This window comes from Rana temporaria, chromosome 1 (assembly GCF_905171775.1).
Source record: "Rana temporaria chromosome 1, aRanTem1.1, whole genome shotgun sequence".
Lineage (NCBI taxonomy): Eukaryota > Metazoa > Chordata > Amphibia > Anura > Ranidae > Rana > Rana temporaria.
In genome coordinates, this window is record NC_053489.1 from 380,618,564 (window position 1) to 380,643,563 (window position 25,000).

At 45.5% G+C, this 25,000-nt stretch overlaps 1 protein-coding gene across 3 annotated transcripts in view; it reads left to right on the forward strand.

Annotated features, from left to right (window-relative positions):
• The window catches only part of HDGFL2 (HDGF like 2), a 742,998-nt gene that overhangs the window by 349,423 nt on the left and 368,575 nt on the right, over window positions 1-25,000 (forward strand). For all 3 annotated transcript variants that reach the window (XR_005742112.1, XM_040322524.1, XM_040322523.1), the window contains exon 10: window positions 10,550-10,632. Coding sequence is in view for 2 of the 3 variants with exons in the window: in XM_040322524.1 (XP_040178458.1) it covers window positions 10,550-10,632 (83 nt within the window). In the remaining variant the exon portion in view is untranslated. The remainder of the gene's footprint in view (window positions 1-10,549; window positions 10,633-25,000) is intronic.

A 25,000-nucleotide genomic window follows, 5' to 3' on the forward strand; every position in this document is an offset into this window, starting at 1 on the left:
GTGCGTCACGACTCAAGGGTAAAAAACACAATTAAAACTTCTATGTGGTGGTATATCTGCATGCCGTACGGGACTACACCACGTGCGTCCACGCACGGCGTCAGGCTCCCCGCCCACAAAGAAAAACTTGCGATTAGACCATATTACCATAACCAAGCCTCGCTCTGAGTTACTCGAGCATGCGCCCCATCTGACACTCCCGAGTCTATGCGCTCCACAGAGAACGACTCGCGGTTCGTTGATGGGACAGAAGCCCTGCCCTTAACGTGACAGTGGCTAAGACATGACAGCAGTTATCACTCAGCTTGGCATAGTGGTATTGTGTCCCGGAAACGGAATGAGAACCCGCAATTGGGGACATCACTTTTCATGGCTAAACATAATCTGAATTCAATAAATTAAATTAAAAAATATAGATATATATATATATATATATATATATATAAAAATTACATAAAATCCATTCTTATTATATATATGGATGACCTCAACAGCTAAGGTCCTGTGTATTGTGTTAAACATACCCAATGGGTCAATCCCCAGCAGGAGGCCATCAATTAACATAAGCAAAGTGAAATAAAAAAAAACTGCTCAAACCTCAGTAAACATTCTCGCTAAACCGAACATTTAAAACTGATTATCAGTATTAACCAGCTTCCCACTTATTAGGCATTCGAATGTTCACCTTAAATTCATAAACACGAATCACTAGATCCTTCACAAGCCAGTTTACTTAGAGATCTTAAAGCAACGGTATGCAGACTAGGCATTGTTAATGAAGGTGTTGATGTCCATGTCCACGTTGAGGCCATACGGTAAGTATGTCCTCAATCTATAAATCCATGACATTTCGGTTTTTGAAATTTCCCTGGTCAGAGAACTCCCCCTCCAATTTGGCTTATATTTGTCAATGCCCACAAACAAAGTCCCTTCAGGGTTTCTGTGATGAACCAGGTCATAATGCCTCGAAACCGAATGGTTTGGAAAACCCTTTCTTATCTTGACTATGTGCTCGTTCAATCTGATTTTAAGTTCCCTTTTAGTCCTCCCCACGTACTGTAGCCCACATGGGCACCGAAGCAAATAAATCACCCCCTTGCTAGAGCAGGTGATATACCCAGCTTAAATGGGATTTGAATACAGAATGAAGAGTGGCTCCATCAACCTCTTTGGTTTCAATTGCAGATTCCACTTGGGGGGGGGGGGGTGATGACAAATGGGAGTAAAAATATTGGTGACTGTCTTCAGAAACCAGATTACCAGTGGCTATTTTGACCAGGGAGTATCTGTTGGGGCCTATAAAGCTGATTCATGCACTTTGAGTGTTGTAGCTCAAACCAGCTTGAAGTCCGGCAAGGATATCTGCAACTGATAGAGATCAAAAGGAAAACTAGTTTTGGGATGCAAAGACTGAACTTTGTTGAGATCTTCCTGGCTGACGAAAAGGTGGAAACCACTGATTTCAAAAGGGTTAAATGTTGGAGGTCTTTGCATTAAAATTCCACTTGGTGAAAGCCCTGCATCAGCAGATCCTGAGTTAAGAGGAAGTCTGATTGTAGGACATGTTGCCAGGTAACCCTCTTCAGCCAAAATGGAGCAATCATTATCGCTCACACTTATTCCTCCATGATCTTGATCAAAGACCTGAGAATCAGCAGTATTGGTGAAGAAATGGTCTTCAAATGCTCCATGCAAAAGACTCTTGCTTCAGATAGGAGTTTGGGATTTTTGAAAGTCTAGTATTGGGGTTCCACTTGGTTAAAGATTTTTCTACGTGGGAAATGGGAGAATATACCCTCAGCTCTTCCTCGGAACTGGAAATACAGCCTGCAACTACAGTATGTATGTGATATATAATTGTAGTGATGACTGCTTCTCTGGTGGTACTGGAACTTTTTGAAGGACTTTTGAATTGAATATGACCAAAACCCAGGAGTCCAGAATATTGCCAGCCTGATCCTGCCAAACTGGGGTTGTCTTGCTCTCGCCAGCAACCTCTTTTGGTGGCCAAATCTTCAGATTTTTTTATTTTTTTTTGTAGCTTTAGATGGGTGGCTGGCCTTGCACTTGGATGTTCTCCAACAGAAATGTGGCTTGCATGCCATGAACAAGTGTATTATGTTCCTGGAACATAGGAGTTGATCATGAGTCTATCTGCAGGAAAGCAATGCATCAGCTCTTGGGAAAGAAGGCCCGATTTTTATTTATTTTTTTCCCCCCTTCAGACACCCACCAAATAGTGTCCCCAAGTCTTTCCAAAGAGTTCCCCCCTCAAAAAAGAAATAGCCCCTGTTGGAGACTGAGTCAACGGACCAATGCTTCAACCAGAGCATTCACCTGGCCAGGACTGAGTGCGCTGTGACTGAGTGCACCATGCTTCTGGAAATTAATCTATCAAAGTCCACCACCACCACTTCTGCAATGAACTCCACAGAGAGCCCTAGACCCTCCAAACGCAAACTTACTGAAAATTCATGGGGTGTAAAGCCAAGGGCTGATTTGACCTTTAGATCATACTCTCATGGTCCTGGCAGTGCAGGTGGAAACACCTCTTCATAGAACCCTTTAAAGAGACTGACTCCTCTAATGGGAGAATAATATATCTTGCTAATCATTGTAAAGAGGCATCCACCTTTTGGAGGTGTCTCCCAAGATTATCAATCCAATGATTGTAAAGGGTATAATTTATTCAGCCTTTCAATTGCATGCTTAACTGATGATACAATGACCAGAACCAGGACAAAATCAAATTGGAAGGCTTCCATACCATCCCCTCCCAGAATAAAAACCTGGACCATCACTGAGAGGGCCTCGGGGTCCGATTCATTTTCTTTCATTCTTGACTGTACCCACGATGACCTGCTTGAGGAAGGTGCCAAAAAGCCTCTCAAGCCTTCTTCCACCACTCTCCTAATGTAAAGATCTGATGTCCTTATTAAATTCCTGTCTGCCTAGAGCCACCTAATTAAAACAGGCTTTGCAAACCAGCTTGGCTATCATGGGCTTTGCTCTACAGACCAACAGGCACCCTTCCTCGGATTCTTGGAGAATATCCGCCTACAGCTAAAGGACGGGACCTGCCATTGACGTGGGGAGGAAGGACTAAAAAAGGCAGATGAGGGGGCGTGGCTTGCGGCAGAGCTGAATGGCGGCTTAGTCCCGGAGCTCCGTAGCCTGCAGAGAACCAGCGGCTCATAGCAACCCTCCGGACTCGATATTCGGCCACCACACCTGGCGTTCCAGCTCTGGAGACCCCTGGGAACATGTCTAGAAAGAGGAAGGAGCAGAGGAAGCCCCAGCGGCTGACGGATTTCTTCTCCCCTCACCAGCGTGGAGGTAGGCAAGATGGCGCCGAGGCAGCGTCCACGCCAGCACACTCAGTGCATACTAACCACCCTGAGATGCCATGCGGCCCCCAGGACAGGGGCTCCCCTGACACTCTGCAAACTCCCTCTCCCTCCTCAGCATCAGGCAGCCCGGCCAAAGCTCAGTTCAGGCTGGACAGGGAGGGATCCACGCAGGCAGTTAGCCCTGTACATGAGTCAGGTGATGACACCCGAGAGCTGCCAGACTCCATCGAATCTTTCCCCACAACTCATCAACCTGTAATAGACACTGTATTAAAGGATATGCTGCTATCCTTAAGGAGCTCATTGCAATCAGACATGATGCAGTGTATGCATAGATTTCACACTGATATACAGGCAGTAGAGGCCAGAGTGGAGCACATTGAGCACAAAATGGGGGAGTACGCTGTCACTATCAATGACCTGGTTGACTCACATGAGGAGAGGGAAGGGGATACGGAATGGATTAAAGCGAAACTCGCAGATATTGAGGACAGAAACAGACGCAACAACATTAAGGTGCGGGGGGTCCCTGAGTCTGTTTTGCAATCGGATCTGCGCTCCTTCGCCTCCGCCCTGTTCAAGGAACTTCTCCCAGATCTTTCTGATCTTGAGCTTACCGTGGACAGAATACATAGACTACCCAAACCAGCCTTCCTGCCTGATCAGGTTCCCAGGGATGTTATCCTGCGATTCTACTTTTTCCACGCCAAAGAGCAACTAATGGCGGTTATGCGCAAAAGAGCAAATTCCCTCGCAGTATCAGAATCTGCAGTTTTTTGCAGACTTATCCCAGTATACTCTGCAAAAAAGGAGACATTTGAATACCATCACTAAGGCGCTTAGAAACCATAAGATCGTTTACAGATAGGGTTACCCTGCTAAATTGTCCGTCACCAAAGATGGCCACACACACACTGTGGATTCAATGGATAAAGGCATCTCTCTGCTGGAAGAGTGGGGGATTCTCCCGGAGGATGCAGATGTTCCAAAACCCACCTCCAGATCCAGTTCACGGTCTGATCCTGCGTGGAAAACAGTCACCGCTAGGAACGCCAAATCACACAACTAAATCCGGATGGAGCACTTGCCTACTAGTTCTCTCCTAGCAGGAGTGTGCGGAGAGCCTTTAGGCCTAGACTCATCCCCATTTTAATCTGTGCAGCTCCCCGCTGCTTTCAGGTATTCCTTCTAGGGATCAAAGGGCTCATGCCCAGTTCATGTTGGTTACGTGCCAATTGCTTGACTGTTTTTTTTTTTTTTTTTTTTATGTTTTCACGTTTATCCTTTTTTTTTCTTGTGTTCCTCCTTTTTTTCTACACCTCACCACCAAGTGTTGCTTCAGTACTGCAATCACCGTCTACGGAAGAGGAGACTCCCTCCGCAAAGTGTCGGAGAAGAAACTGGAATCTTCAGCTTACCCAACTTCGTACAGAACACCTTTACCTTTTCAACTAATTGTGAGTACTTTGCTAACCTATTCTTGGTACAAGTAATTTTCTGCATGCCATACTCAGAATGGCCACTGGAGGGAGCCCTCCTCTCAAAAATGAATTCCTGTCGTAAATCAACACCGACTGTCCTATTACTGCTGCAATGGGGGTAAAATTTCTTTCTATCAACTCCAATGGACTAAACCATCCCGTTAAGAGAGAGTCTATGTGGAAAGAGGCTACTTCCAATCGAGCTGACATTTTATGTGTTCAAGAAACACACTTTTCCTCACTGTCGCCTCCCCCTTGTTCTCATGGAAGCTTTCCTCATATCTTCAAAGCTAATTCGCCTAACAAAACAAAGGGGGTCCTCACGGCCATCAGAGACACGGTTGCCTTTACTCTACACGAGGTTGTCCTTGATCCTAGAGGCCGTTACATTATCTTAGTGTGTGATATTAACACCACCACGTTCACTATCATGAATGTCTACTCCCCGAACAAACATCAAATATGTTTCTTCCGTAAGCTAATGGTCAAAGTCGCAGCACACCAGAAGGGTAAGCTTGTCATGTGCGGGGATTTCAATGCAACCCCAGATCCGGGTATTGACTCTTCCTCAGGTGCCAAGCGCTCGAGCCCGTCATTGTCAGCCTCAATCCACAGTCACGACCTATTTGACGCATGGAGGTGTCTCCACGCTGGAGAACGGGATTTTACTTTTTTTTCCCCGCCCCATGGGGCATACTCCAGAATTGACCTCTTTTTAGTTGACCAACTTACTCTTTCTAAGGTGTCGGCCACTGCCATCAACTCAATAACATGGTCGGATCACGCATCCATTACTCTCACCCTGGAAGATGGTATGGCTGACAATGCACCGTCTCTATGGAGGGTCAACTCATTCCTATGGCTGACAATGCACCGTCTCTATGGAGGGTCAACTCATTCCTATTGCAACAGGCCGAGGCAAGGAGTCACATTGAAAGACACTTGAAGGACTTCTTCAGTAACAATGAGGGTTCTGTTCAGGATCAATTTGTCTTATGGAACGCCCATAAGGCGTATATTAGAGGCATTCTCATTCAACTAGGGGCGAGGGCTAAGAGGCAGCAGAGAATGGCGGACCTGACCAAAGAAATATTCCTGCTTGAAACATCTAACAAACAAAAACCATCCCCGGTAATCTCCCAAAAATTAAACCTACTGAGACATGATCTCAGGCATTTGTTATTAGAGTCATTTGAAAAATTGTCACGTAGATTGAAAATGACGTACTATGCAACAGGAAACAAGGCAGGTAAATTACTAGCTCACAAAGTGAAAGGCATGAGACACAAATCCAAGATACCTTATATTATTCATCCTATAAGTAATTGTAAACTCCACCATCCCCAAGATATAGCGGAGGCTTTTAGCCTCTACTATAGCTCCCTGTACAACTTAAAAAACAATGCAGATACCCATCAACCTGACCCTGAGGAAATTGGTAAATTTCTACAGAGTTTAAATATTCCCTCTATCTTCAGATCAACTACGATCACTGAGTTTGCCCTTTAGCAGAGAGGAAATTTGTAAAGTCATAGAATCCCTCCCTAACAATAAGGCCCCTGGCCCTGACGGGTTTACAGGTGATTACTATAAAACCTTTAACCCAATTTTGACTCCATATTTGGAGAGAGTGTTCAATGCTGCCGCCGCCTCAGCTGCCTTCCCTTCTGAAATGCTGTCCGCTATTATTGTGACTCTGCCGAAGCCGGGGAAAGATCCTACGTCACCTCCAAATTTTTGGCAGATATCCCTGCTTAATATAGATTTGAAAATTTACGCCAAAATTATTGCCACACGCTTATTAGACATCCTTCCCCTGCTTATACATCCCGACCAGACAGGATTCACTAAGGGCCACTCGCAGGCTGATTAACATCATTCATCTGGCCAACCTGCACAAAAGGCCTTTTCTGCTCTTAGCCTTAGACGCAGAGAAGGCCTTTGATCGCATTCACTGGACCTATATGGCTCAGGTTTTGACGAGGTTCGGCTTCGTAGGCCCTATCCTGTCCGCTATCCTGGCCCTGTATTCCAACCCCTCCGCTCAGGTACTCACATCAGGAGTTCTATCTAGTCCGTTTTTAATTTCTAATGGTACTAGGCAGGGGTGCCCACTATCCCCCCTAATTTTTAACTTGCTAATGGAACCCCTTGCTATATACCTTCGCTCCCACCCAGACATTAAAGGTTTCCCTGCCCTAAAATCCACTCACACTATCAGTTTGTTCGCAGATGATATCATTTTAATCCTTACAGATGTGGAGACTTCCCTGGCTTCGGCACGTAAGGCTCTAGAGATGTTTAATAAGTTGTCTTACTACAAGGTCAATGAAAGTAAGTCCTACCTAATGGGGGTGGGTATTGATCCTCCGCTGCGGAGGAGACTTGCTGCCAGGTTCCCTTACACCTGGAAAGATAGCAGATTGAAGTATTTAGGTATATCTCTAACGGCTACAAATGGCGAACTGTTTGCAGCTAACTACGCCCCGCTAATCTGCTCTATGAACAAATCTTTACAGGACATATCTAAAATTGAACTGCTCTGGACTGGCCGCTTAGCAGCATTTAAAATGATGGTCCTACCACAGTTATTATATCTCTTCAGGACATTGCCGATCCCTGTCCCCGCTTCCTTCTTTTCCAAACTCCAATCCCAATTAAATAAATTCTTGTGGCAGGGTAAGAAAGCGAGATGTGCCTTTAAAAAACTGGTAGCGGGCAGGAAAGTTGGAGGTATTGGCCATGTCCTTCTGAAAGACTATCACTCAGCATCAATACTCTCGCAGGCTAGGCTGTGGTTCGTGCAGACCCACACCCCTAGATGGTTAGAGTTAGAGTTAGCGCAGTCCCCGGGTCATTGTTTATCCGACATCCTACTATCCAGTCGTATTCGTACAACGGCCCTTACTCAACTATCTCCCACAATGGTAGCTACTATTTGCATATGGGAGAAGTTTGCCTCCCATACCTTACCTTTTATAGGCCAAGAAGTTAAATGTATGCCCCTCCCCATCTCCAGTTTACCCTTAATCATCCCAGGCTTCTCTGTTGCGCACTGGTTAACTAAAGGCATCAGAGTGGTAGGAGACTTCATGTCAGGCCCTATACTTAAAACATTCCAGGACCTGCAGGCTGAGTTTGGTTTAGCGGACGCTGATTTATATAGGTATTTCCAAATAGCTCATTTCCTCAAGAAATCACCTCAAACGTCAACCACCCTACCCTGGCGAGCTATGCTATATTTTTCCAACCCCACAACTAACATTAAGGGGATTTCATTATTTTATAATCTCTTAAACAATAAAAATGTCTTTATCAAAACCTTGAATATGGAGGCGTGAGAGCGGGATGTGGGTGCAGCGTTCTCTGACGATCAGTGGCAAACAGCTCTGCGTAGCACGTTTTCTGCATCTAAGAACGTAAACTTGTGGGAATTATCTCACAAAATTCTAACGCGGTGGTACCTAACGCCGTATCGTATATCTAAATTTGACCCCAGAGCCTCCCCCTTGTGTTGGAGGAACTGCGGAGAGGTGGGGACGCTGCACCATATCTTGTGGTCCTGCCCTTCCCTTAAACACCTATGGGTTAGTGTATTTAATTTAATGTCCCAGCTTGCAGGAGTTCGGATTATCCCCTCGGCGGGGGCGGCACTTCTGTCCTTGGGCTTAGATAATGTCCCGTTCTCCTCAAGAACTATAATCACTCATTTACTTCTCAGCACCCGACTAAGTATTGCACGACACTGGAGGGACATGGGCCCGCCTTCAATGAGTGAAATTGTGGAAACAATTAATACCCATGCCTCTTATGAACTAATGTTTGCCGCATCTCAAGGTAAAATTGCCAATATGGAAAGTAAATGGTCTAGGTGGAGTGGGTGGTATAATTCGGTTTATAAAAGTTGATGTGTAATCGATTCGTTCTTATTCATGATGATTGCTTTTGTCTGCTAGAAATGAGGAGGAACAACACTTTACACTTTAAAGTTTTAGTTTATTTTCTGTTCTATTTTTTATTTTGTCAATTTCCTTCAGTTTGTTTGACCTTCTCGGCCATATTATCTTTTGTGCTGTTTATCTGATTGCTCATGCTGTGTGGGGTCTAATGCCATAGAATATGGGCCTCCGGAGCCTGGGTTCATGGTCCACGTCGATCTTATGGGCTCCTGACGCCATTGGGTATATGGCCGAGTAGACATGCAGGTGGGTCGCCACCGGCTCCCCCGGCGCACAGAGTGCTCCCAAGGGGGTGTGTGGGGGGGGGGGGCGGTGTGCTGGCCAGCGGCTTTATTAAGAGGCCTTGTTAAAAATTAGCTGAGCACTACGGGTATTTGACAATCATTGTTCCATGTGTTTTGACTGTATAACGAAAAACTGTGCAGATCAGAATTTGCTTATGGTCTACTTTTATTTTATTTGTCTTATCCTTTTATTTGTATAAAACTTCAATAAAAACCTATTGAAATGAAAAAAGGCAGATGAAGAATGGTGCCATATATGATGCTTCTTAGCCTTGGTTTTAGAATGCGATGCATGTGAAGAGGGTGATCTGTGATCACAAGAGAAATAAATAACCCTCTTGCGGCTTTTGTGAGCAGAAACTTTCCCCCTGAAAAAGAAGGGGTCCTTATCAATAGATAAAGCAACAAGGCAAAAACATAGGTCCATTGAAGAGGTCCCCTTACCGTCCAAGAGATGTTGGTGCCTCATCTTCAGGAGCAGGCAATCACATCCTGGGCTGAAGGTGGAAAGCTAAAGACCACATTCAGCATGACAGCGAAAAGTAACAAAACAGACTCCAGGATATTACTCACCAGCAGAACTGGGCAGCAGAAGATGAGATATGCAGCCAGAGATGGAAGGCAGCAGAAGGTTGGATGGAACACCCCCTGGTCGATTGATGGATGGACAACCCATGGGGGGATGGATGGTGGATAGTGGAAGACCGAAGCAAATGGAGAGGGCTGAAACCATAGAATCAGTAAATATGCAGCCATATGCAGAGCAGGGCAACCGACTAAGAGCAGCCTCCCTCCTGACACACCTCTAGCATCGGCACAGGAGACTCCAAGTTGCCAGAAGAAAGAATAGACACGCCCAACTTAAAAAGCATGCCCTCTCACTGACCAAGCGGGGGCCGCCAGCCCATCCACCAATCATGGCTGGCCCCATCCAACCAATATGGACACAATGATGTCCTTGCTCGAGGAAGCAGCTGTGAAAAGCAGCTGGGGTGCAGGAAACCCAATCTGAGACTAGGGAGAGGGGGTAGAGGTGGGCTAAACGGTAACCAGTAGGCAGTAAGCCACGAAGGCAAAGGAGACAAATAGAGACCCAGGATGGCTGTTGTTCAGCTCTTTAGGCACGTTATGCTATTTGCCCAGCTCTGGCATCAGGAGCGCTCTTTCGTAGAGCCTTCCATTGGGGGGGGGGGGGGCAGACCGCAGGCAAGCAATACCACTAAATCTGGAAAGTTCAGAGCAAGGGTAAGAAAACGTATATATGCACCAGATACTGGTTGGCTATTAGGTATGGTCCTATACAGGGTCAAGAGGGCGGAGTTGACCCATGAAATGCTGGCATGAGGAAGAGCCAAGAATTGTATTATATACACTATATTTTACTCTCTATTTTTGTGTTATAGCCTTTTAGTGTGGTACATCAAATACATTTTAACCCTAATGCTTATAATAAGAATATATTTTTGGTGTCTTAGGTAAAGAAGACCATTAAAAACACACAAGCTTCAGAACCAGGAAAAAAGCCAAATCGGAAGAAGGAAGATCGACCAAGGGGGAGGTTAGATAATTCTATGTTTTTATTTTATAATGTTTTTATTTTAAAGTAATAGATTACAACAGTTGCAGTATGTTAGATGACAACAACTTAGAATGAGATACAGCATTGAAATACAGATAAATGCAATAATAATTGTACTGTTGTAGGAGTTGAAGTATTATACAGATATAAATAAACATAAATAAAAAAAGTTACTAATAAATGGGAATGGGAACTAATTAGAGGTCGACCGATATGGGTTTTTCTCTGGCCGATACCGATGCCGATATTTCAAAATTGGGGCAGCCGATGGCCGATATTTGCAGCCGATATTTTAGGCCGATTTTTTTTTTTTATCTCAGAAAATCTAGGTTGGGGAGGAGGTTATTGTTTAGGGTGGAGAGGTGGAGTGCAGCCCATCAGTGTCCATCAGTGCCCACAAATGCAGCTCACCAGTGTAGCCTATCAGTGTCCATCAGTGCCACCTCATTAGTGTCCACCAGTTCAGCCTGTCAGTGCACCCCTCATCAGTGCCTACCAGTTCAGCCCATTAGTGTCCATCAGTGCCACCTCATTAGTGCCCACCAGTGCAGCCCATCAGTGCCACCTCATAATTATTAAAAAAGAAAAAAAATACAATCTTCGTCATTTTAAGGAGGGGGGTACAGAGAGGTGGTTGTGGATGAGGGGGGTACAGAGGTGGCTGTAAAGCTACCTCTCTGTACCCACTCCTCTACAGCCACCTCTGTACCCCACTCCTCTACAGCCACCTCTCTCTGTACCCGCCTCCTCCACAGCCATGTGTTGTGGAGAGGGGTGGATGGTGCCGGGCGTGGGTGGGGATGCGTTGTGGAGAGGGGTGGGAGGAGATGCGTTGTGGAGAGGGGTGGGTGGTGCTGGGCATGGGTGAGGATGCATTGTGGAGTGGGATGGATGGTGCTGGGCGTGGGGATGCATTGCGGTGATGCATTGTGGAGAGGGGTGGGTGGGAATACGTTGTGGAGAGGGATGGATGGTGCTGGGCGTGGGTATGGATGTGTTGTGGAGAGGGATGGATGGTGCTGGGCGTGGGTGGGGATGCGTTGTGGAGAGGGGTGGGTGGTGCTGGGCATGGGTGGGGATGTGTTGTGGAGAGGGATGGATGGTGCTGGGCGTGGGTGGGGATGTGTTGTGGAGAGGGATGGATGGTGCTGGGTGTGGGTGGGGATGCGTTGTGGAGAGGGGTGGGTGGTGCTGGGCATGGGTGGGGATGCATTGTGGAGTGGGATGGATGGTGCTGGGCATGCATTGTGGTGATGCGTTGTGGAGAGGGGTGGATGGGAATGCGTTGTGGAGAGGGATGGATGGTGCTGTGCATGGGTGGGGATGCATTGTGGTGATGCGTTGTGGAGAAAGGTGGATGGGAATGCGTTGTGGAGAGGGGTGGGTGGGGATGTGTTGTGGAAAGGGATGGATGGTGCAGGGGATGCGTTGGAGTGGGGTGGATGGTGCTTGGTGGGGATGAAGATGATTGTGTTGCATTGTGAAGATGGATGACTCTGTGTGGGGATGAGAGTTACATTGTGAGAAGGATCTCCACAATGTATCTAATTTCCACCCAAATTCATCCTCATCCATTTTCTCAATGCCAGCCTCAGCCAGGTTTCCCTTTTAAAAGGAGTTTTAATAAATTCTGCAGGGGGGGCACAGTAGCACATAATTTGGGCAATTTACCCTCCATACATGCTGGTATCATAATCCAATTCTATCTGCATGCACCTAATAGGCTAGGTGCATGCTGATGAGCTGATCAGCCAATCATTGTTTAGAACTTGGTGTAATGCCAGCAGGCTCCGCCTCAGCAGGGAAGGAAGACATTCCTGCTGGGGGAAGTTACATTAGTCAGGCGGCAGTTGTAAGCCAATGATTATTTGTTTCTCCCTGTCCCCTAATACAGCAAGCCGATGGAGGGGGCGGGGCACGGCTGGTGGCGTGATGCCAGTAAAATCTATGTCCCTTCTGTGGTGGCCGTGCAGATGGAGGAATCGGATACATGGGAGTGGGGTCAGTACTGCAGGGCAGGCGGCCATGCGGGCCGGGCACTTTAGCCGCTAATTGGCCGATTCTTTCACAAAAATCGGCCGATGCCGATTTCACAAAAACGGCCAAATATCGGCCGACCGATATATCGGTCTACCTCTAGAACTAATGGAGGGAAGGGAGAGGGTAGTGGTGTTCTGAAGGTGGATTTCATTTATTTTATTTCACTATTATCCATGAAAGGGTATCAATACCATGACATGAAAACTCTTGAGTCAAAAGTGTCTGACATATAGTATATGGCCCAGGGTTTACATATGCTATCGAATTTTTTCAATCCATTTTTGTCTAGCACTTCTAGTTTAGCATGTACGAATGAAAGATTCATTTTTTTCGGCTTCCGACAACAGTAATGCAGGTGATTTCCATGCACTAGCTATTACCTGTACAGTTTGCTGAAAATTTTGCTAATCTATAGGGAACCAGGTACCAGCGGGAAAGCACTTTATGATTCCGTTGCCGATACATTTATAGATGAAGAGCTGGTATTAGACCAAATGCTTGCCCAGGTTTCGTTATTAATTTTAAATTCCAGGTCTAATTCCTATTTAGCAATATAAGCAGGTATTATGGTATTTGTTTTAGTGATCAATTGGGAATAACTTATTGAAATATGACCTTTGGCATCTGGATCTTTGAGATATATCCTTTCAAATCGTGTAATATTATTTAAATTATCGCTAAGGGAAGGTCCATAAAAGTTTTTGATTTGAAGGTATCTGAAAATTTCTGTAGTGGGGAGGCCGGATGCCTCACAAAGGTCTGGAAAAGGTTGAATTGTAGTTGTTGATGCTATGTGATATAAACACGTAATACCAGCCTTGATCCAAGCCTTAAAAGTTTTTGGAAATACCCATGCTGGATAAAAGGTCGGATTTTTATAAAAGGAAAGAAGCAGAATGTGTACTATCCCATAATGACAATGAGTGTTTCGAGATTGGATTTTTAATTTTTCTACGGTTTCGAGGGCTCAGCCAAAGGATATTATTAGTAGGAAGATGGTCAAAGTCTATTGCTTCAATAAGTACCCAAAATGGGATTTCTGTGGTTGAGCGGTACTTTGATAGTTGCACCAATTGTGCTGCTTTGTAATATGTTGCAAAATCTGGAAAGCCCACCCATCAATTTGGGTATAATTAATATTTTTCTAGGCAATCTGGGTTTTTTCTTCCCCCACGTGAACTGTTACTTTATGCTGGATCAATATAAGAAAATAAGCAGGAATGTGAATTGGAAGGGTTCGAAATAGATATAAAAACTTGGGGCCAAATTCTCAAAAGAGATACGCAGACTTAACTGCTGTTCAGCCTGCGTATCTCTGTGCCTAACTTTGGAAACGATTCTCAAAAGGCTTTTTCCAAAGTTAGGCAGAAAATCTGACGTGTAAGACACTTACACGGTCAGATTTTAGGATGCAGTACCGCATCCACCACTGGGGGCATTTCTCATTGAAATCCAGCTTTGCGTATGCAAATGAGGACTTAAGCAGATTTTCAAAGCATTTCAGCACTTTGATTTCTGCCTAAGTTCCGAATTTGCCGGCGCAAAATTAGGGCTGGTTTTACAATGTGGAAAGTTAGCCAAACCTTGTAAAGGCCCATTCCAGCGACGGCATTTGGTATGCATTCCTGAGGGAGAACTCCACGGCAATTTTTAAATTCAAAACCGGCATGGGTTCCCCCCCAGGAGCATACCAGGCCCTTAGGTCTGGTATGGGTTGTAAGGAGACCCCCCCACGCCGAAAAATTGACGTAGGGGGTCCCCCTACAATCCATACCAGACCCGTATCCAAAGCACGCTACCCGGCCGGCCAGGAATGGGAGTGGGGACGAGCGAGCGCCCCCCCCCCTCCTGAGCCGTGCCAGGCCGCATGCCCTCAACATGGGGGGGTTGGGTGCTCTGGGGCAGGGGGGCGCACTGCGGGCCCCCCCACCCCAGAGCACCCTGTCCCCATGTCGATGAGGACAGGACCTCTTCCCGACAACCCTTGCCATTGGTTGTCGGGGTCTGCGGGCGGAGGCTTATCGGAATCTGGGAGTCCCCTCAAATAAGGGGGCCCCCAGATACCGGCCCCCACCCTAAGTGAATGGATATGGGGTACATCGTACCCCTATCCATTCACCTGTAGGCAAAAAGTAAAATGTAGTAAACACACAACACAAGGCTTTTTAAAATATTTTATTATTCTGCTCCGGAGGCACCCCCCTGTCTTCGTTATTAGCTCAATTACCAGGGGGGGCTTCTTCCGCTCTCCGGGGGTCTTCTCCGCTCTCCGGGGGTCTTCCGCTCTCCGGGGGTCTTCTCCGCTCTCCGGGGGGGGCTTCTCCGGACTCCGGGGGGCTTCTTCCGTCTTCTCCCCTCTTCCGCTGTTGACTCGGCGAACCCCGGTTCTTCTGCAGCTCTCCGGTGCCTTCTTCTTCAGCGCTGGCTGCCTGCTATGTTTGTGTGTTAGCTCGATTTCAAACAGGCAGCCAGCGCGGTCTTCTGTGGCGTCAGGGTCTTCTCTTCCTTTCTTCCGATGTTGCCTCGTCGCCTGTTGTCGCTGTAATGATGGAAGCGCGCCTTGCATCCCATTTATATAGGCATCACCGTCCCATCATGCTCCGGCAGGTACCCACGTGGTGGGTGCCTACCCACGTGCACCCACCACGTGGGTACCTACCGGAGCATGATGGGACGGTGATGCCCATATAAATGGGATGCAAGGCGCGCTTCCATCATTGCAGCGACAACAGGCGACGAGGCAACATCGGAAGAAAGGAAGAGAAGACCCTGACGCCACAGAAGACCGCGCTGGCTGCCTGTTTGAAATCGAGCTAACACACAAACATAGCAGGCAGCCAGCGCTGAAGAAGAAGGCACCGGAGAGCTGCAGAAGAACCGGGGTTCGCCAAGTCAACAGCGGAAGAGGGGAGAAGATGGAAGAAGCCCCCCGGAGTCCGGAGAAGACCCCCGGAGAGCGGAAGACCCCCGGAGAGCGGAGAAGACCCCCGGAGAGCGGAAGAAGAAGCCCCCCCCTGGTAATTGAGCTAATAACGAAGACAGGGGGGTGCCTCCGGAGCAGAATAATAAAATATTTTAAAAAGCCTTGTGTTGTGTGTTTACTACATTTTACTTTTTGCCTACAGGTGAATGGATAGGGGTACGATGTACCCCATATCCATTCACTTAGGGTGGGGGCCGGTATCTGGGGGCCCCCTTATTTGAGGGGACTCCCAGATTCCGATAAGCCTCCGCCCGCAGACCCCGACAACCAATGGCAAGGGTTGTCGGGAAGAGGTCCTGTCCTCATCGACATGGGGACAGGGTGCTCTGGGGTGGGGGGGCCCGCAGTGCGCCCCCCTGCCCCAGAGCACCCAACCCCCCCATGTTGAGGGCATGCGGCCTGGCACGGCTCAGGAGGGGGGGGGCGCTCGTCCCCACTCCCATTCCTGGCCGGCCGGGTAGCGTGCTTTGGATACGGGTCTGGTATGGATTGTAGGGGGACCCCCTACGTCAATTTTTCGGCGTGGGGGGGTCTCCTTACAACCCATACCAGACCTAAGGGCCTGGTATGCTCCTGGGGGGGGAACCCATGCCGTTTTTTTTCTTTGAAAATTGGCATGGAGTTCTCCCTCTCAGGAATGCATGCTGAGCGACGCTGTCATTTTTTTTTAAAATTATTTGTTTTCCCGGCGCGTCTTTTTTTTTTCACCCGTCGCAACTTTAGTGTCCCGTCGAAATTCTCAAAGCCGACCGGCGTTAATTACGTTCGCGCGCTGCACGTCGGGAAAATGACGTCACACGCATGCGCAGTACGGCCGGCGCGGGAGCGCGCCTCATTTAAATTTTAAACGCCCCCAGGAGAGGAGGACCGCCTTACGACGGCGGCACTTAAAGCGGGGGTTCACCCTTAGAGGGCACTTTTCCCCCTTAGATTCCTGCTCGTTATTACTAGGGGAATCGGCTATTTATTTAAAAATAGGTGCAGTACTTACCCGTTTACGAGACGCATCCTCTCCGTCGCTTCCGGGTATGGGCTTCGGGAATGGGCGTTCCTTCTTGATTGACAGGTTTCCGAGAGGCTTCCGTCGGTCGCATCCATCGCGTCACGATTTTCCGAAAGAAGCCGAACGTCGGTGCGCAGGCGCAGTATAGAGCCACACCGACGTTCGGCTTCTTTCGGCTACGAGTGACGCGATGGATGCGACCGTCGGAAGCCTCTCGGAAGACTGTCAATCAAGAAGGAACGCCCGCTCCCGAAGACCATACCCGGAAGCGACGGAAGAAGATGCAGCTCGAAAACGGGTAAGTACTGCACCTATTTTAATACAAATAGCCGATTCCCCTAGACCGAACGAGCAGGAATCTAGGGGAAGAAAAAAAAATTTTTTAGAAATGGGTGAACTCCCGCTTTAAGTTACACAGCGTGTAATTTCTACCCAAGTGCTTTGACGATCAGGCACTTAGGTAGAAATTTTAAGTCAGTGTAACTTAACTGCTGAAATTTAAGTTACGCAGAGTTTTTGAGAATTTGGCCCTTGGAGTATAGCCATTTTTATTATGTTGATTTTCCCAAACCAGGAAATCTGTAAAGACCAGTCAGGTAACAATCTAGTGACACCTTTTCAGTAAGGGAGGGTATTTGGCGGTAAATAATTTGGAGGGATTAGCTGTAAGGTGTATTCCCAGATATGGTATACTACGATCTGCCCATTTAAAGGGCAGTGAGGACAGAGTGAAATATTCAGTGCCAGGGATTTTTGGTTATTAACTGTGAGGCCGGAAATGTGGGAGAATTTGTGAAGTACCCGCATTAGATTAGGGGCCGATATCTGCGGTGAGGATAAAAATAAGAGTATATCATCTGCAAATAGACTTATTTTGTAGTGACATCCGCCTAGCTCTATACCTGTGATTGTTGGTTCCATCCTTATCCTTTGTGCTAGAGGTTCGATAATTAAAGCGAAAAATAGCGGTGATAGAGGACACCCTTGACGAGTCCCTCTCTGTATATTAAGCTCTTCTGATTTGTAACCGGCATATTTAATATAGGCCTTGGGATTGTGGTACAGTGCTGCAATCCAACCCATAAAATGTGGGCCAAAGCCCCATTTCCTAAGAGTGAACTGCATATATGACCATGAAACTGTATCAAATGCTTTTTTTTATGTCGAGAGAAAGAAAACACAAGGGTAGTCGACACATTTTAGCTGCATGGGATAGAAGAGCAGCACGTCTAATATCGCCAGCTTGTCGGATAGGGATGAAACCAGTTTGATCACGGTGTATTAGTTTGCCAATTATCATATTTAATCTGATTGCTAAAACTTTGGCTAAAATTTTCACATCGATATTCAGCAGAGAGATGGGGCCAAACTGAATTGTCCGCATGTGGTTTAGGCAGCATGCAGATAGTTACAGTTAAGGTTTCTTTCCTAAAAGAATGGTTATCCAAGAGAGAATTAAAGGTATTCGTTAGAATTGGTGACAGAATATCTGTAAAGGTTTTGTAGTAGAGGGCAGAAAACCCATCAGGCCCTGGTCGTTTACTTTCAAAGTTTTGATAGCCTGGGACACTTCTTCACTAGACACCGGTTCCTCCATTATTTCCATTTGCACCTTGGATAATGCAGGAAGGGAGAGATGAGAGAAAAAGCTGTTTGCTTTAGATTGATCCAACTCTTTATTAGATGAGTATAGACTTTCTAACTGTGTTTTTAAATTTTTGTAGGATTTTCACAGGGTTAGTGGAGTATACTCCTCTTGAAAGCTTAAGGCAAATTGGTTTATTATTATTTTGACAGGATTTCAATGTTCGGGCTAGAAGTGTATTTGGTTTGTTTGCATTTATGAAATAATTATGTTTCGATTTTTTTTTTTTAATATTCTATCCGCTGACTCGGTGAGGAATAGATCAAATTTCAGCTTGGCTTTCTCTAGTCGCAATCTGGATGATGTAGAGGGATTTTGCTGGAAAGCCATATGACAGGAGTTAAAATTGGTTTCCAGGGTATGGTACAAGGCTTTTCTTTCTCTATTACATAAATTAGCTTGGCGTAAACATATAACCCGGAGAACAGGTTTATGGGCTTCCCATAAAGTAGTTGGGGAAATATCCGGAGTGGAATTACATTTTAGGTACTCCCGTCACGCGCTTTCGGTATTGTAGATGCTATGGTATTGAAGAATGCACTATGGTCAGACCATGGGATGGGTACAATTTTGGAGTTTAATATTTCTGGCGTCATACCTATAGGCATAAAAATGTGGTCCATTCTTGAGAATGACTGACAGGTATAGGAATAGTGAGTGTATTGCCTTTTTAGTTGGATTCACTTCGCGCCAGGAATCCACTAGGTTGTACTTTGCGATTATTTTTGAAAAGGATTGTTTATCAGCTTTTGGGGTTTGTGGGATTGGCGACTTGTCTAAAGGGAAAATGGTCTGATTGGAATCTCCACCCAACACTACAGTTCCTTTTTTATGTGAATCGATGACCTGCAGCAGATGAGATAGGAAAGAGTTAGGTTTTTTATTTGGAGCATAATATGACACAACTGTGACATCAGTGTCCAATAAATGCCCTGTTAGGATCAAGTATCTGCCGTCCGGATCCTTGATCTCCTTAGTGACTGAGAACGGGGTACTACTGTGAAATGCTATAAGCACACCCCTTTTCTTTGTGGAGACCGAGGCTGTGTAAACTTGCGGGTAGGACCTACTAAAGAATTTGGGAGTGGATGATGGTATGAAATGTGTTTCTTGAAGACAAATGACATATGCTTTTTTGGAACGAAAGGTACTAAAGGCTTTAGTGTGTTTTTGCGGGATATTTAAGGGACAGTATGTTCAATGGGACCATGGTATTAAAACAATTGTCAGATCTAATGTTGCCCAGACATGGAATAACAAAGAAAAGAGACCACCTTCGGGACGCAAAGAGAAATTGGAAGTGGGGGTGAAAAAATAAAAAAAAATAAGATTCAGGGAAAAAGTACATTTTTAGATTCCAAAAAAAAAAGAAAAAGTATAAGTTCATGACATTTTCGTTGAGGGGAGAGAGTCTCCCTCCAAGGGCACATGTGCTACTGTCGACCGTCCACTAAGTTGCAGGCGGACGAGGGTAGCAAAGGGAGGCGCAAAGAACAGTCCCACGGAACCCGAGGAGCCAACCAATTAAATTTCATTCTTACAAACAAAGAGTAAAATTAAAACAAAAGTAATAGACCAGGTAGTAATGAACACTTACTAACTGGCGGTTAGAGGACCAGATACCGTACTCAAATGGCAGAGAATTGTGAAAAGGCGAGCCTGGAGGATTAGAGACGTCCACTAGTCATCCTCATAGTTTAATAACCTATTACAACTGAAATTTAAAGGTAGACCCGACCAATACCTGGAAATAAAATATTGGTTAATAACAGTAGAGGAGAACCTGTAAAAAGTAACTGCAACAATAACTTATGCTTTACTGAAATTAAAAAGTTACCAGGCAGTCATATGGGGGCCAAAATAAGATCAAGACCAACAGGGTCAAGCAGATTCCCAGAGAAAGGGAGAAAAGGAAATGAGCACAATTTGTGATCCTATTCAGTCCATAGAGTCACAGGGATCAGCAACAGGTGACGACTTGCGAAGTCTCTTGTTGGGACTATGATCACCATTTTCTCTGGAGGCAGAAGAGAAGTTATACTTGTCAGGATGCGAGGAGTACTTTTGGCGAGAGTCCGAGGCATCATGGATGGTGTTCATCAGCCCCACATTCTGCAGAGTAGTTTGCAAATCCATTGCGCTACGGCAAGTATATTTGTGGTTTAGGTATGAGAATCTGAGAAGGAGAAGCCCCACTGGTAGATGATGGTGTTGCGTTGCAATATTTGGAGGAATGGTTTCAGAGCCCTTCTTTTGTTGATAGTTGGCTGCGACAGATCGGCGAAAAGTTGGTAATTGTATCCTTGAAATTGCAACGTATTTTTATGCCTTGCTGCATTCATTAGTAGTTCTTTGGTCCGGTAGTAATGAAATTTTGCGATAATATCGTGTGGCGGGCCATTTTTATTTATTTTTTGAGCAAGGGCTCTGTGTACCCTATCCATTTCAAGTCGCTCCACCGGTATTCCCGGTTGCAGTTCCTGAAAAAGAGCAGTCATTGTGGCCTGTAAATCAATCACTGTTTCAGGGATTCCTCTTTTCGTCCAGAGCTCAAGGAGAGCAGACATCAATAGTAAGTTGCACCTACACTACACTGACACTAGTACACAAATCCCTGATCACCCCCAGTCACAGTGTCACTGATTGCAGTGGTCTTTTTTTTTTTTTTTACTGATCATGCATGCAGTGTCATTTTGTGACTGTAAAAAGTGTCAAGGATATTGGTGTTAGGCCCCTTTTAGGTCCAGGGTATCCCCCTAACCCCCCAATACAGGTTTAACCCCTTGATCGCCCCACAGGTAACCCTTTAACCCCCTGTCACCAGTGTCATTAATCAGAATTTAAAAGATAAAAGGTACACAAACCATAGGATGGACTATGGGTGTCCTGAGGTACTGCAGTGCCATGTCCTAGATAGTATTAGAGAGGTTTGTTGTTTGAGGAAGGAATGGACTTTCTAGGCACCAGTGGTTAACACAGAATACATTTTTAGTGATAGAATCACAAAAAGATGGGTGATTGAACCAACATTACAGTACATGTAGTAAAAGTTACATTAAAAACATAGATTGTCACAGAATATTCTATGATACTAAAACAATGAGGATGAGGTTCCCCAAAACCAATAGAGGTCCACTAGGGACAGCAACGTGGGTTGATGACCAACGTAATTGTAGGTAGATGTATTTTTGCATGAGCTCTACATGTTTCACAGGTGAGTGCTTCTTCAGGAGCTATACATTTTCTAAGAAGGAAAAAATAGTAGACTATTATTGGTTTACAATTTTCTGTATTGTTAAACATTTGGTAGATAACAGGTTGTATCCAATGTGCAATGTTGCACTATAACAAAACCAAGCATGCATCAATGACCAGGGTTGCCACAGTGCCACCAAGGGGACAGCACGAAGAGGGACCACATGCAGGAACTGTAGGGGCATACCATATAAACTTAATGCTAGTGAAGCAGATGGATCCATGCAGGACACCCAGACCACCAGTATAGGAGTGTTCCAAGTTACTGTAGATACCATATAGTAAAAAAGGAAACTAGCAGTAGCAATGAGTACAGAAATAGAGGATGAATAGCTCCCATAGACACCGATAGATGGAAAAAGAGGGGGGTGGGGCTATATATACGAACAGTGTGGAAAAAGGCCAGGCCAAAAAATATATAAAACAAACCTACCATCCACGATAATTTTCCAAAAAGGGGAGGATTTTTTAACCAAACGGGGTAGAAAAGGGGAATAGTAAAATGAGTAGATACCATAATAAGAAAATACATACTCAGATAGGTAGCGCAGCAGACACAGGACTGGTCAGATTTATAACCTAGTACAAGATTGCAGATATATACTGCATAAGTGACGATGAGGGAGAGTGATCCCATAGGAGTAAGGAAAAAATCCTTACAAATGAAGACTAGACAGTCACAGATGCTGCGGTAGAGTGGGAGGGTATCTGGTCAAAAAAACACACATAAGTGTGTATTAAACATAAGTATTTGTGCCCAGTTGGAAAACCATTAGAATCAGTAAGTAGTGTGGAAATAGTTCGATAAAGCCCATCTATGTACTCACCAAGTCAGCGCCGTCATGCTGTTCAAACCGCCATTAACGATAGGGAGATAGCCTCTGTTTGGGCTTGCTGTCTCATTATAAATGCATGCCTCCAATCACGTGTGCGGGTGGGACTTCCGCATCATGTGACCCGACCGGCATCCCCGTGAGCCAATCGCATTGCCCCAAAGCCCTGCGAGCGTCAAATGACGCTCACAGCAGGCTTACACAAGCCAGGGTGGGCTCATCGGGGAGGGGAGGTGTGGAGACGCGCGTCCCGCCAATGACAGGAGGCGGGGCGTGTCCCTCGATCGATGCACACCTCGACGGCAAAGCCATTAAGGCTACACCGTGCCAGGGGATCGTTCCACTTAACTTAAGTTCCTGCATGTGGTCCCTCTTCGTGCTGTCCCCTTGGTGGCGCTGTGGCAACCCTGGTCATTGATGCATGCTTGGTCTTGTTATAGTGCAATAATAGTCTACTATTTTTTCCTTCTTAGAAAATGTATAGCTCCTGAAGAAGCACTCACCTGCGAAACATGTAGAGCTCATGCAAAAATACGTCTACCTACAATTACGTTAATCATCAACCCACGTTGCTGTCCCTAGTGGACCTCTATTGGTTTTGGGGAACCTCATCCTCATTGTTTTAGTATCATAGAATATTCTGTGACAATCTATGTTTTTAATGTAACTTTTACTACATGTACTGTAATGTTGGTTCAATCACCCATCTTTTTGGGATTCTATCAATAAAAATGTATTCTGTGTTAACCACTGGTGCCTAGAAAGTCCATTCCTTCCTCAAACAACAAGTGTCATTAATCAATCTTTTTTTTTTTTATCGCTGTATTTGTGTCACTGGTGACGCTAGGCAGCCAGTTATATAGATTCACCGTCGGGTACCCCCATATACAGCCTAATAAAGGTTTTAACCCCCTGATTGCCCCCTAGTTAACCCTTTCACCAGTGATCACTGTATAAGTGTCAATGGTGAGGCTAGTTGGCTATTTAGGTTCACCGCCAGGTTTTTATATAGTGTCAGGTACCCCCCATATATTACCTAATAAAGGTTTTAACCCCCTGATTGCCCCCTAGTTAACACTTTCACCAGTGACGCTGGTTAGTTTGCTTTTTAGTAAATTTAGAGCCCAAAATGGCAAATTGAAGGTACACTAGTGAAAGAGGCCTACACGTTTTTGAGCATGACAGATAGTGAGGAGGAGGTCACTCATCTGTCAGATTCAGGCTCAGAATATGATCCTGTATCAAACAGTACCTTCCCAGCAAGCGTGCCAGAGACGGGGTCAAGATGTATAAGCTCTGAGACAGGGCCACATGCTATACATCTAGTTTTATGGTTTATGAGGGAAAAGATAGTCGGGTAAAGCCGGAGAACTGCCCAGATTACATAGGGAGCGCTGGCAAGATAGTGTGGAACTTGGTGTCACCCTTATTCGGAAAGGGGTACCACTTGTATGTGGACAATTATCACTTGTTTGATTGTCAAATTGGCGCATGTGGCATCATGTGACCTAATCGCCGGGGCTTACCCCAGTGGCTTGTAGATGCCCATCTTAGGCTGGGGGAGAGAGCCTGCTCAAGGTGTAATAATTTTCTCGCTGTGAAGTGGAGGGATAATGAGAATGTGTTTTTTTGTCCTCCCTTCACGCAGACACGACAGTCCAAGTTTGTACGACGACTGGTGTTGTGGAGAAACCCCTCTGTGTCCACAAATATAACCAAAATATGGGAGGGGTAAACCTCAATGACCAGTTGTTTGCGCCATATCTAGCCCGTAATGCCAGACACTGGTACAAAAGTGTCTCTCTATTTATTTCAATTGGCTTTGCTGAATGCTTTTGTGCTATACAAAGCTTCAGGATGGACTGGATCTTTCTGTAAATTTCAGGGAGATATTGTCCTAGCCCTCCTGTATCCAGGTGGTGCTGCACCTTACCATCCCCAACCAAATGCATTAGAGGCATGCTGCATGAGAGGCATTTTCTATATGCCCTCCAGAGTACCGCTACCCAACTAGTCCCCCAAAGAAAATGTGTTTTGTAGAAAGAGCGGATTTTGGTGTGACATCCGTTATTATTGTCCACGCTGTCTTGACAAACCTGGCATTGGTGAATGTTTTCAACGCTACTACACACTAGTGCAGCATTAGCGTAGGGTACAGAATTTCACAGACTATGACACACTTACACAGGATCTCCCAAGATGCCATCGCATTTTGAGAGACCCAAACCTGGAACCAAACAAAAAATAAAAAACACAAACAAAAATAGTTGGTTTTATTGTCCTCTCCCTCTCTATTCTCTCTATTGTTCTGTTCTTTTTTTTTTTTTACTGTATTCTATTCTACAATGTTTTATTATGTTTTATCATGCTTGCTTTTCAGGTATGTAATTTTTTTTCTACATAACCGTTTACTGTGTTTTTTTTTTTGTCAACCATTTTTTTGTTTTCAGGTACGCCATTCAGCTGCAGCACTGATTTATTTATCTTGACAGCAACAGCGTTTGCTCCCACGATACATAAAGCCAAGAATCCACTGTTGTAGTCGGTGATTTCACCACCACAGTTAAAAAAAAAAAAAAAAATCAAAT